This window comes from Amblyraja radiata, chromosome 14 (genome assembly GCF_010909765.2).
Source record: "Amblyraja radiata isolate CabotCenter1 chromosome 14, sAmbRad1.1.pri, whole genome shotgun sequence".
Classification (NCBI taxonomy): Eukaryota; Metazoa; Chordata; class Chondrichthyes; order Rajiformes; family Rajidae; genus Amblyraja; species Amblyraja radiata.
Genome location: NC_045969.1, coordinates 24,706,087 through 24,718,393, shown reverse-complemented (window position 1 = coordinate 24,718,393; position 12,307 = coordinate 24,706,087). Strand labels below are relative to the sequence as shown.

Genomic DNA, 12,307 nt, shown 5'->3' with positions numbered 1-12,307 from the left:
CTTCGTGCAAACATAACATTGATCAGTATCGGTAATAGGAAAACGCTCCCTTGGATTGCTACACACCTTGTACAAAAGAAAATCATTGTGGTGGCTGGAGGTGGATCATCCCTGCACCAGGGCATCACTGCAGGAGCTCCTCAGACCGAACCATCTTCAGCTGCTCTGTCAATGACCTTCCTTCAGTCACAAGATTAGAAGAGGTTGTAGCGGCGCCTGCTAGCGCACGCAGGTATCGAACCCGGCGTTCGGAAGCTGTGGTCACGTAACTCAGGAGGGGCTGCTAGTTTTCCAGACGTGTTGTAAGACATGTTGTATGAACCTGTGAGCTAATGCCCCTGTCCCACTTAGGAAACCTGAACAGAAACCTCCGGAGACCTTGCGCCCCACCCAAGGTTTCCGTGAGGTTCCCGGAGGTTCCGGTCACTCTCCCTAATGGTGGACAGTGGTTCCTGCGTAGTCGAGGCTTCTATGTTCCTGCGATTATTTCAAAAAAACAAAACCGGCCTCGACTAAAAATAGGTTGCCGTTTGGTCGAAGCCAGTGGAGTGGGGTCGCTATTTACTTACAGGCAGTCGAAGGCAATCTCCTTCGCTGACCGGACATTTTGATTGGCTCATTGGAGTTTTCAGCAAAGATCCTATCGGATCAACAATATATCGGATCTTTGGTTTTCAGGACCTAGAAGATCCGCCGGAAGGTAAAATGCCCGCTAACTTTATTAAACTTCTTAAAACTATCACCACTTCTCTTTTCCTTCTCTCTACCTTTCTCTATCTTTCTCTCCCCTTCTCTCCCTCCCTCTCTAAAGGACTTACCGTGCTCTGTGGCAGCCGTTTACCTTCCACTTCATCACGCAGACAGCACTCCTCTGCTGTCCCTGGCCCCCAACTTCGGGATGTGTTTGTGTGTGTGTGGTCAGTAGCAAAGACCCACATGGAAACCTTGGGTCATCAGAGGTTTCCGTTCAGGTTTCATAAGTGGGACAGGGGCATCAAGAAGCTATTTTGAGAATTAAATTAGTTACAAAACTTAGTTGTCGTTCTTGCGACAGCAAATTGGTAGCCGTCGTTAGACAACCAAAAGACCATACAGGAAGACTACGTTTCCGCTGAATCGGCCGGCACGAGGCAGGACTCACCAGGCTTCAAACTTTCATCGTTTTGGCCCGATCAACCTCAGATGTGGTTCGCCCACATTGAGGCACAGTTTCACCTGCACCGCATTATTGCGGACGACACCATGTATTTCCATGTGGTAGGAGCTCTGCCACTGTGCCTCGAGGCTGTTGCCGTACATCAGGGACCGCCGACGATCGGCAAGTATGAAGGGCTGAAGGCCCTCCTGCTCCACACTTTCGGTCTCAGTCGCAGAGACAGGGCGGCAAAGATTCTACATATGGACAGCGTCGGCGATCGTCGGCCATCCACCATCATGGCAAAGATGTTAGCCCTGATGGACGGGCACCGCCCATGTCTGCTCTTCGAACAGGCGTTCCTGGAGCAGATGCCTGACGAAGTTCGCCTGATGCTCGCCGGAGCTGATTTCAGCGATCCCTAGCACCTCGCGGAGAGAGCCGATGAATTGTGGGCCCACAGGCGACGGGACGTTTGTGCCTTCACCCGCTCCCCTGTCATGGCGCGGGTGCAACCGAGACGACATCGGGAGAAAGAAGAAGACCAGCCCAGTGCCGAAGAAGCATCGCCGCTTCCAGTGGTCTACAACCGACGATGTTGGTGCTACTACCATCAGCGTTACGGCACCGAAGCCCGAAGATGCCGAAGCCCCTGTTCGTTTTAGGGAAATGCCTAGGCCGATCGTCCATAGAACTTATTTGTTGTTCCTGCGACCGCCAAAAGGTAAAACTTACTGCTCTACTGCTGATCATTGCGCAATGATTAAATCCATTCCCATCTTCTCAAATCCACATCTGCATGCAGCAAGACCTAGGCTGCATTCAGCCATGGGCTGGCAAGTGGCAAGTAACATTCACGCCATGGAAATGCCAGACAGTGGTCAAGAAAAGTTTCTAACCACTATTGCCATTTCGGAGGCTCCCACCATCAATCCTAGGGGGTCATAATTCACCAGAAACTTAACTGGATTAGTCACATGGGTTCCCTGGCTGCAAGAGCAATTTGGAGACTGTTGTATCTACACACAACCGCCTGACACCCCAAAGCCTTTTCAAGCACTAGAAGGCAGGAATTGGGAGTGGGATGGAATGCTCTCCATTTACCTGGAAAAACGGAACTGCAGTTACTGGTTTATACCAAAGATAGAGACAAGATGCGAGAACATTATCTATTTCATTTCGGACTTTCGCAATCACATAATGCTTGTCGCGTTCTTCGGTTGAACTGACTTCGGGGAACCATCTCGGGAAATTCCGGGTAAAATGTTGGCTGTGCATTTCTGATTTCACAAAACCAGCCCCTCTATCAACATAGACACAAAAAGCTGGAGTAACTCAACGCGTCAGATAGCATCTCTGGAGAAAAGACTATTCCTTCTATCCAGAGATGCTATCTGACCCGTTGAGTTATTCCAGCTATTTGTGTCTATCTTCGGTTTAAACCAGCATCTGCAGTTCCTTCCTCCACACTCTGCCAACATTGCTCTGGGGAAATGCTGCTCCCGATCCTTGTTTTTTAATAAAACTTTCCCTCCCTCCGACCCCCGAGTTCATACTTTTGGTCTTTTCGGGCATAATTTGCCTTCAATCGACTTAAACCGTGTTATGGGGTCGTCATTTGAATTGAGTTCAGACGTGAAATGCTAGAGAATGAACAGAAGTTTAATGTCTTCATTTTAAAAAACGACGCGACCCGAAACATCGTCTGTCTATTCCCGTTACATAAACTGCCTGGCCCGCTGAGTCCTTGCAACACTTTACGTTTTACGGTGTATACGTGTGTCTTCCTTTATCTATGGGGTATCCAATATGATCAGGGGGGAGGTGGTTATCTTTCCCACTCCGGACGCAACGATCCCTCCCCTCTGTGCGATCCGCGTCCGAATCCTTGAGTGGGGGACTCTGTCACTCAACATAAAATGGGATGAGGCTTAGATGAAACTCTCCTGCTGTCACAATCCGGTTCAGTCCAGGCATGAGATATAAAAACTTGTCAACAGTTGCACCTGCAAACCGAGCAGCAACTTGCTGGCGAGGGGAGGAGGAGAGACCTCCGATGCTGGAAGAGGCGTCGGAATTCAGTCGCAGCCACCCGCCAGCACAAGAGAGTCGGGCTCCTATCTCCAAGCTGTCCAGGCTGCAGACCCGCGGGATGGCGAATGTTTCCAATAGTACTTTCGGCTGCGATTACGTGTCCTGCCCTCTCTTCCCCGTCTCCACCTTGATCCCAGTGACAATAGTCTGCATCGTGCTCTTCATTGTCGGGGTCACTGGTAATGCATTGACTGTGCTGATCATCCGAAGATACAAGAACATGAAGACCACTACCAACCTCTACCTGTCCAGCATGGCGGTGTCGGACCTGCTGATCTTCCTCTGCCTGCCTTTCGACCTGTACCGCCTGTGGAGGTACAAACCTTGGCTCTTCGGGGATTTCTTGTGCAGATTTTATCAGTACATCAACGAAGGTTGCACATACGCCACCATCCTGCATATCACAGCTCTGAGCATCGAGAGGTACCTGGCCATTTGTCTGCCTCTCAAAGCCAAGGTGCTGATCACCAAGCGAAGAGTCAGGTCAGTCATCGCGCTGCTGTGGACGCTCGCCCTGGTGTCCGCCGGACCTTTCTTCTTTTTGCTCGGCGTGGAACAAGACATGTGCAAACATACCGAGTACGCCGTCAACTCGGGTATCCTCGATATCATGATCTGGGTCTCAACCGTCTACTTCTTCTTCCCCGTGTTCTGCCTCACTTTCCTCTATGGTTTCATAGGGAGGAAACTGTGGAAAAACAAGGACGACATCAAGGGTCCCAATGCTGCAAACAGGGAAAAATATCACAAGCAGACAGTCAAGCTCTTGGGTAAGTCTGGTTTGACGCAACTTATCGATAAATTAAGAAACAATAGCTTGCTTATATTTTACTCGTGTTATGCTTCCAAGAGCGAGAATCGCTTCCTCGTTTAGTTTTCAAAACAATTATTTTTTGTGCAATTTGCAAACACTTAGCAGGTCAGGCAGCATACATCTGAAGAGAAACAGAACTACACCTCAGGTCATGACGCTCTGAGGAAACACCTTCCAACCTAGGTGTTAATTGTTTCTCTTCATCCAATTGCCCAGCTTGCTAGATTTTCCAGCATTTTCTGTTCATGTTCCAGATTTTGGGTATCTGCAGTTGTTTTAATTGATTGTAGTCTGGATTCTGGAACACGCACTCTGTGACACAACTAAAATTCAAAGGCACAATATCTATCTATATAATATTAAAACTCTGTGGCTGGCTGTCTGTGTGTGTTTCTGCCTGACTTGTGGGTGCCAGCCTTTGATTCGTTGCTATGCCAACACCAGACCCAGAAACGCCCAGATTTTTTCCATTTCGGTAGAGATTTCACTTTTCATTCCAAGTATCCACTCCTCATTAAATTTTGTCGTGTTTATGTACACATTTTTAATAAAATCCTTCTCCCCCCCCACTCACTCATTTAGTTTCCTCCTGCTGCCAGGGACCATAATGGCTGCTGGCGCCCGCCTCTCGCCTCAAAGACGCCATTTAAAAACAGCCGCACTGCTGAGTCCTGAACGGCTTGAGTTGGAGGACCACGTCTCCCGTGGGGGCTACGGGTAGGGAATGGCTGCGTTGGGGGAGCAGACCCAACGGGTCTGCACTTGGTCTAGTATATTACTAAAACTCTCATCTTGTCCGTGTGTGTGCGTGTCAATCATGCCCTGAATTACGCTAAAACGGTACACAATAGCGCGAAAAGTTTTGGACCACCTTACTCACCATTGTCCTGTGGTGTGGTGAATCAAGTTTCGTTCAGATTGATGGTATATTTTACGTTATTCACATTTTCAACTTTACAAAACCCCACTTTGAGAAAAATGACGAAGTTGCAGTGGCAGTTACAGCTGTGATGTCAAAATGGGATCTCATTTACATAAACTACCCATGAGCAGTGCTCCACCCGACAATGACATCACAATGGGATCTCATTTACATAAACTGCCCGTGAGCAGTGTTCCAGCCCACAATAACATCACAATGGGATCAGCAGCTTCAACCTCAAGGGGGTGTAATGGAGGAGGGAGTGAGATTTATAAAAAATCAATTTGAATCAAATTCTTGGGGGGAGGTTTACAAAAAAAACCATGGTTTTCATCGCGGGGGGGGGGGGGTGGAATAGGGTAGAGGATTCATTTACAAAAAAATTCCAGAATTTTCCTTGTGGGGGGTTGGGATAGGGGGGAGGTGAGCGCCGACACCGCCCCCCCCCCCCCCCCCCCACCTCTCCACCTGGGGATGATTGATTGGCTCCGGGAAGCGCCTACTGAGGGTAGGGCAAAGGAGAGGGGGGGGGAGTGGGGAAGGGGAGGTGAAATGATATTTAATCATTGTGTTCAGTGGGGGAGTGAAATACGGGAGGAGTGGGGGAGCAGGGAGATAGATGTAGAGGAGGGTGATAGAGATGGGAGAGGGGTTAGGGAGGGAGGGAGTGACTGAGGGTAGGGGAAAGGAGAGGGAAGGAAAGGTGAGGGAGTGGGTGAGGGTAGGAGAGGGGAAAGAAGAGGGAGGGAGAAGAAGTGCTGGGGGATGAGGGGAATTGAGCCGCACCTGTGCAGTTGGGGGCTGTGGGTGAGTGGTGGAATATTGCGTTGGGGGAACAGGTTGCATTGGGGGAACGGATGAGTGGTGGAATATTGCGTTAGGGGAACGGGGCCCAACGGGTCCCAATTGGTCTAGTTTAAAATAAAGTCACTGAATTCAGGCTGGGAACAATCAAAACAAATTTATCCTCATTTCAACCAAATAAACCAAATATTTTTGGTCAATAATATCCTCAACATTAATAATTGCCAGGACTTGAGGGTCTGAGCTATAGGGAGAGGTTGAGTAGGCTGGGACGCTATTCCTTGGAGCACAGGAGGATGAGCAGTGATCTTATAGTGGTGCATAAAATCATGAGCGGAATAGATCGGAGATGCACATAGTTTCTTGCCCAGAGTTGGGGAATCGAGGACCAGAGGACATAGGTTTAATGTGAAGGAGAAAAAAATTAATAGGAATCTGAGAGGTAACTTTTTCACACAAAAAGTGATGGATGTATGGAACGAGCTGCCAGAGGAGGTAGTTGAGGCAGGGACTATCCCAACGTTTAAGAAACAGTTAGACGGGTACATGGATAGGACAGGTTTGGAGAGATATGGGCCAAAGGCAGGCAGGTGGGACTAGTGTAGTTGAGACATGTTGGCCGGTGGGGGCATGTTAGGCTGAAGGGCCTTTTTCCACGCTGTATAATTATGAGTCTAATATCATGTTTTTCGACAAACAAATTAAAATATGGCATTGCGTAGATGTGATTTGGAGGCTGCCTTCCTGTTTGAATGAGGCAGTCCTTCAGACATTTGACATGATTGCTGCGGGAAACTGGCTTATTGGCATCACTGTTAAATATCTACCGTTTTGCAGAATTTAGTGTTTTAAAAAAAACCCCAGAACATAATGAGTTCAGTGGATTTCATGAACATGACTAATCTCTACTGGAAAGCTTATTTTTTTAATATGCAATCAGATGTGTGTTCAGGGTAATTTTGTTTTAAACTCGAGTTCTATTTAGATTCGTGACATGCAAACACTATATTGCAACACGTGTCGTTCAAAAGGATTAAGCTTATCAAGCTATTGAGGGAACCAAAACATGCGTGCACCGGGCATAATAGAGCAGATGTGGTAATTCTGATACACACAGAGTAGCTCCATCCTTTGTCGTCGTGACGTGCATCAGGTCCAATTCTAAAGTAGTAAAATCGTTATGAATTGTACCGGATTAATGCATTGTTTTTTTGTTTGTCTTCTCAGCTGTTGTTGTCTTGGTGTTTGTTGCCTGTTGGTTGCCTTTCCACATTGGTCGTAATCTTTTCTCCAACCTCTCGAGGAGTAACAGCCTCGACCTGTTCGTTTTCAGCCAGTATTTCAACGTCGTCTGCCTGCTGCTATTCTACTTCAGTGCCTCCATCAACCCCATTCTCTACAACCTCATCTCCCGAAAATACAGGACGGCAGCGCGCGAATTGCTGTTTTCTCGAAAAGTCTGGACGTGGTCCATATCCAGCAACAGGGAGACCAGGGATGACACTTTAGGCGGCACCGAGACCAACACGCGTGTCTAAAGGAGGCCAGAAGTGTGTTGCATGAACAGTGAATTCAAGGGAATCATTCCAAATGTTGTATTTCTGGAAACCCTCGTTCTCCTTTTCTCAAATCCCCTGTGTAAATGTATACATTGTATTCTGCTCATTAAATAGCTCGCTTCTAGCAACAAGTAATAACACGGAACCAGGTTTATACCAAAGATAGACACAAAATACTGGAGCAACTCAGTGGGCCAGGTAGCATCTCTGGAAAAATGGATAGGTGACGTTTCCGGACCATTCTTCACACTGATTGTAGTAGGGGGGCGGGGGGACTGGAAGTGAAAAACACAGGACAAACCAGGACCAGCATCCAATGATCTCAGACACTGTTGGACAGGGCCAGGTGTGAGCACAAGAGGGATAAATCTTTGCGAACTGTGGAGCTAGTTAACAGAATATTGGTGGTGGGGGGGGGTTTGCAGAAGTCACCTCAAATTGGGGAATTCAATGTTCATAGCGTCGGGTTGTAAGCTACCCAAGCGAAATACCCAACCTCATTGAACATTGAATTCTCCAATTTTAGGTAACTTCCCAAAACACTTGCCCCTCCCCCTCCCCCTCCTCCACTAAAAGTATATTTAAGTAGCTTCCTCAGTTCCCCCCTCTGGGCTCACATCTGTCGCTTTCCAACAATCGGCCTGTCAAGGAACCTCTTGCTTGAGGTCATCTGTTGCTGGCTCTGACTTGTGTTTTTTTCGCTTCCAGATAATTCCGTCACTCTCCCCACTACAATTAGTCTGAAGAAGGGTCTCGACCTGAAACGTCACCTATTCATTTCCTCCAGAGATGCTGCCTGGTCCACTAAATCGCTTCAACATTTTGCGTCTCACTTCTAGCAACAATATGGGGAAATTTACCCTTAGGATATTGAGATATAGGGATTTATTTCTTTTTTTAAGTCGCTAAATTTTGGTATAAATTGGGTGTCAACTGTTTTATTGGTTGAATGTATAAATAATGTCCAGGAGACATGAGTCTGACTGAATCAGTCTGAAGACGGGTCTCGACCTAAAACCTCACCCATTACTTCGCTCCAGAAATGCTGCCTGTACCGTTGAGTTAATCCAGCATTTTGTGTCTATCCAGGGGACATGAGTTGGGTATAACTTCACAGCTGTAGCTTTAAGTTAATACATCTGTACCCGAATGTCCTCGGAGAGTTATATGCGAGAGGCATACTGCGGCAGAAGCAGCAATGGAAGGCGCAGGTGCCACTGAAGCTGTAAGGTGGGCGGAACACATTTCAGGCAAAGGCCACCAGCAAAGCTAAATTTTCTCTTTGCCAATTTGTCAACCCCGGTTACCGATCTCCTGCCTTCCTAAAGTGATCAGAAATTACTCCGGTCCGAACAGGTGCGAGAATGTATTCCTTCCTTATCTACTGAAGCCTCTGCAGTCTCTCCTGTGTTTGCAAGGCACAAAGATGAAGTGTCTCCAGTTGCTTGCATCAGCGCATCTCCAACAGCGCCCAAGAAGCATTCTACTTAGTGGACACTGCTTAAACTGGAGCTCCACAAAGTGCACTGTATCAACGTGCCATGGTTAATTTGGGACTATCTCCCGACCGTATGACCTCCAAATCTTTTTACGATCACAAACAATAAGAGCACATTTACTTCCAACTAATACCTGGGATCTTGTCTTGGATATTGGTGTACTTTTATTACACTGCGTCAGAATTGGTTCACACATAACAGTCAAGACAAGTCACATTTATTTATATAGCACATTTAAAAAAACAACTCTCGTTGGCCAAAGTGCTTTACATTTGTTATAAGAAACAGCCCGTCATCATCTCAAGGACCACGCGGTTTGGGCAATTAAACTAGTGAGAATGGAAGTTTTAAAGAAACTCCATGCGGTCAAAAAACGAAGCAGCCATTTTCTATGTGGAGACAATGGATTCATGGCAGTGGAAGTGGGGCGATGGTGATCGGGTAAGGAAGTGGACGCTGTCACTTAACAGGCTGATTCAGGGTCGGAGAAGCAGAGAGCTATAAAGTACGGAAAAGGTCCTTCAGCTTATTTTTTCAAAGCTGACCAAGTTGGCATATTGGTCTAATCCCATTTGTCTGTATTTGACCCAGCCATGTAAACCCAGCCTTTCCACATATCTGTCCAAATGCCTTTTAGAAGTCGCAATTGTATCTGTTTCTATAACTTATTCTGTCAGCTCAGTTCAGATACCAACTACTCTCTGAGTTTATAATTTGTCTCTGAGGAGACTGTTAAAACTCCTCTCTCATAAGCTTACAGCCTTTAGTTGTTGATCCTCTATGCTGGGAAAACGACCATTCGCTTTATCCATGTATCTCATTATCTTGCACACCTTAATAAGGTCACCCATCAGGTCCCTACACTCCAAAGGGAAAAAAAACCCAGCTCTCCAATCTCTCCCTATAACGTAAACCTACAAACCCAAATAATATCCCGACGAATCTTTTCAGTTTCAGTTCAGTTTATCAGTTTCAGTTCAGTTTATTGTCATGTGTACAGAGGTGCAGTGAAAAGCTTCTGCCCCTTTCCAACGTAATTAAATCCTTCCTGGAGTTGGGTGGCAAGAACTGCACAGTCTTTCAAACATGGTCTCACCAATCACTTGTTCAGCTGCATAATGATGTCCCAATGTTTGCACTTAATACTCTTCCCAATGAAGGGAAGCTTGTTGAACACATTCACCGGACTGTCCACCTGATTTGCCACCTTCAGGGAACCACGCACCTGTACTTCCAGTTCTCCCTGTTCTGCAACATTCTACAGGGCTCTACTATTTACTGTGTAAATCCTGCCCTGGTTTAACATACTTGTTAACTTGCAACAACTAATAAATGGCCAAGGTCCATGGATTACTTGCCTATCTTCTTGGTAGTCCATAAGAAAATTACAAATAAACTATTGATTAATCATTATAACAATCAATCCTGATCTTTAACCTGCAACATGACAAAAAAGAAAACTCCTTGATAAAATATGTTATGAATCATAGGCCCATGTTCACAAATTCCCTCCTAAATATGACACACATATTAAGACATGTCTCATTATTGCTCATGTTCAGCTCTGGTAGGTAGATTCAAATCTCAAACCCAGTTGACAGCATTTTTCCCAATCTACTGTTACAGGCCTGTTTCAACACCTAGTTGAAAATACAGCATTCAAATATTATTTAGGAATGGACAGTACATGCTGGCTTTGCTAGTGAGACCCAGATTCCCAACGTGAATATAAAACAAATCAAATTTCTATCCCCGAACGGAGGAACCCCGGTTATCTAAACTGATTCTCCGCAACTCTCGTCTATTCAGCAGAGCAGATGAATGTGAATAACTGCAATTAGTGTTTAATTGGGAAATATAACCATCTGATCAGCAGTATTTGCACAGCTCAGCTGCCATTGAAAAACAATGTGTGCAAGTTAATAAGCTAGTTCGGTATTCCAACAGCGCATGCCCAGGTCATAGGTCACTGGAGATAAACATTGTAGGGTGCGGATCTGCTGTATGTTATCCTTGGTTATCAGACCTTCGTTTCAGTGAGTGCTTTATGCTTTGTGCTGTTCTGTGGGGTCGGGGTCCATGGTCAAGTATGGACCGCCGAGCGGCCGTCTCTGTCCCCCCCCCCCCCCCCCCCCCCGGGTGTCCCGTTCCCGTCTGGAGGAGGCCAGAGGTGTCGGGCCGTGCTTGCAGCCGGCGCAAGTGGGGGGGGGGGGGGTCGATGGCACCGGCTCCAGCCCGGCTCCCGGGGGACTGCTGGCTACACCTCTCTCCCTGTCCAATAGCCGTCGACTTGCCCCCCTCAGTGGAGGGCATGAGTCATTACAAACAGTGAGTCAGTCGGAGCTGGGATAGGCAATCAGTTCCACTGGAACTGTAGTCTTCCGGCATCAAAGGTCCTGCTGGTGAAGGGCGTTGTGACTCAGATGGAGAGGTTTGGTGGCGGCTGGGGCCGAGCGCTGACCACCGGTGGGGATACACACGGGGCACCATGGCGGGCCTGGCAACATCTCCGGAAAAAGGTCTCGACCCGAAACGTCACCCATTCCTTTTCTCCAGGGATGATGCCCGTCCAGCCGAGCCGCTGCAGTACCCCGCGCGCACCCCCTTCTTCAGACCAATTGGTTAACTCTTTCAATGAACTGATGAGGATAATAGTCTCTTGTACCATAACCTTCCACGAATCTATGCAAATGTTATTGATACCTGTTATTTATAAAACTTATTTATAATAAGTAAGTTCAGTATTCCGAAAAAAACAAGGAATCATGGGATGTCAAAGATCACTGGCTATAAAGAAAAAACGAACGAAGCGCTGGCTGCATAAACTATATGTAAATTCTTATCTTTATTCATGATTTATGTGTAGAGCGCGCACAGACCCACGCCTCATTCGCGACCGCAGCACGGGTCAAGTCCGTGTCCCCTGAGCCGCGGGTGCTGCTGAGCCGCCACTGGACCGCCCCTCCCCCCCCCCCCACACCCCCGGGTGTCCCGACCCGCCCACGGGGCGGTCGGAGACATCCGGGGCAACCCCGGAGCAGCAGCTATCCCCAGAGCTGTCCATTTCCCCCCTCCCCAACCAAATATCCAATTCCATTTTGAAAATTTGCTTGTGATCTGCTTACACTGTACCTGCAGGCAATCATCAACCACAAGATAATCTCTCATCATGCCTCTAGTCCTTTGTATCAATTATCTTTAATCGGTATCCTCTGAACCTATAATCAATTTTGCCTTATCTGACAATAACAACCCAATTTTGATAATTTCTACTATATTTTCTAATTATACCCATTCTAAGTAGTAATATCTCAGCCTCCAGGGAAGTGGTCCTACAATACAATTGAACTAAAAACTTCTTACAAAGTTGATGTTTGCTTTAAAATCTGATCAGATTTACATTTTACATCTTTGTATCGTGAATTTGTGGTTTTATTCATATTTAGGAAATAAATATTGTAAAATATTATTTGTTACTGT

The 12,307-nt window shown here is 46.8% G+C and overlaps 1 protein-coding gene across 1 annotated transcript; it reads left to right on the top strand.

The window, feature by feature from the left end:
- The first annotated feature begins 3,110 nt into the window (after positions 1-3,110).
- mlnr (motilin receptor) lies at positions 3,111-7,452 on the top strand. Its single transcript, XM_033033507.1, has 2 exons — positions 3,111-3,999; positions 6,997-7,452. The coding sequence occupies exons 1-2, from the start codon at positions 3,111-3,113 to the stop codon at positions 7,305-7,307; spliced, it is 1,200 nt and encodes a 399-aa protein (XP_032889398.1). The 3' UTR covers positions 7,308-7,452.
- The last annotated feature ends 4,855 nt before the right edge of the window (positions 7,453-12,307 follow it).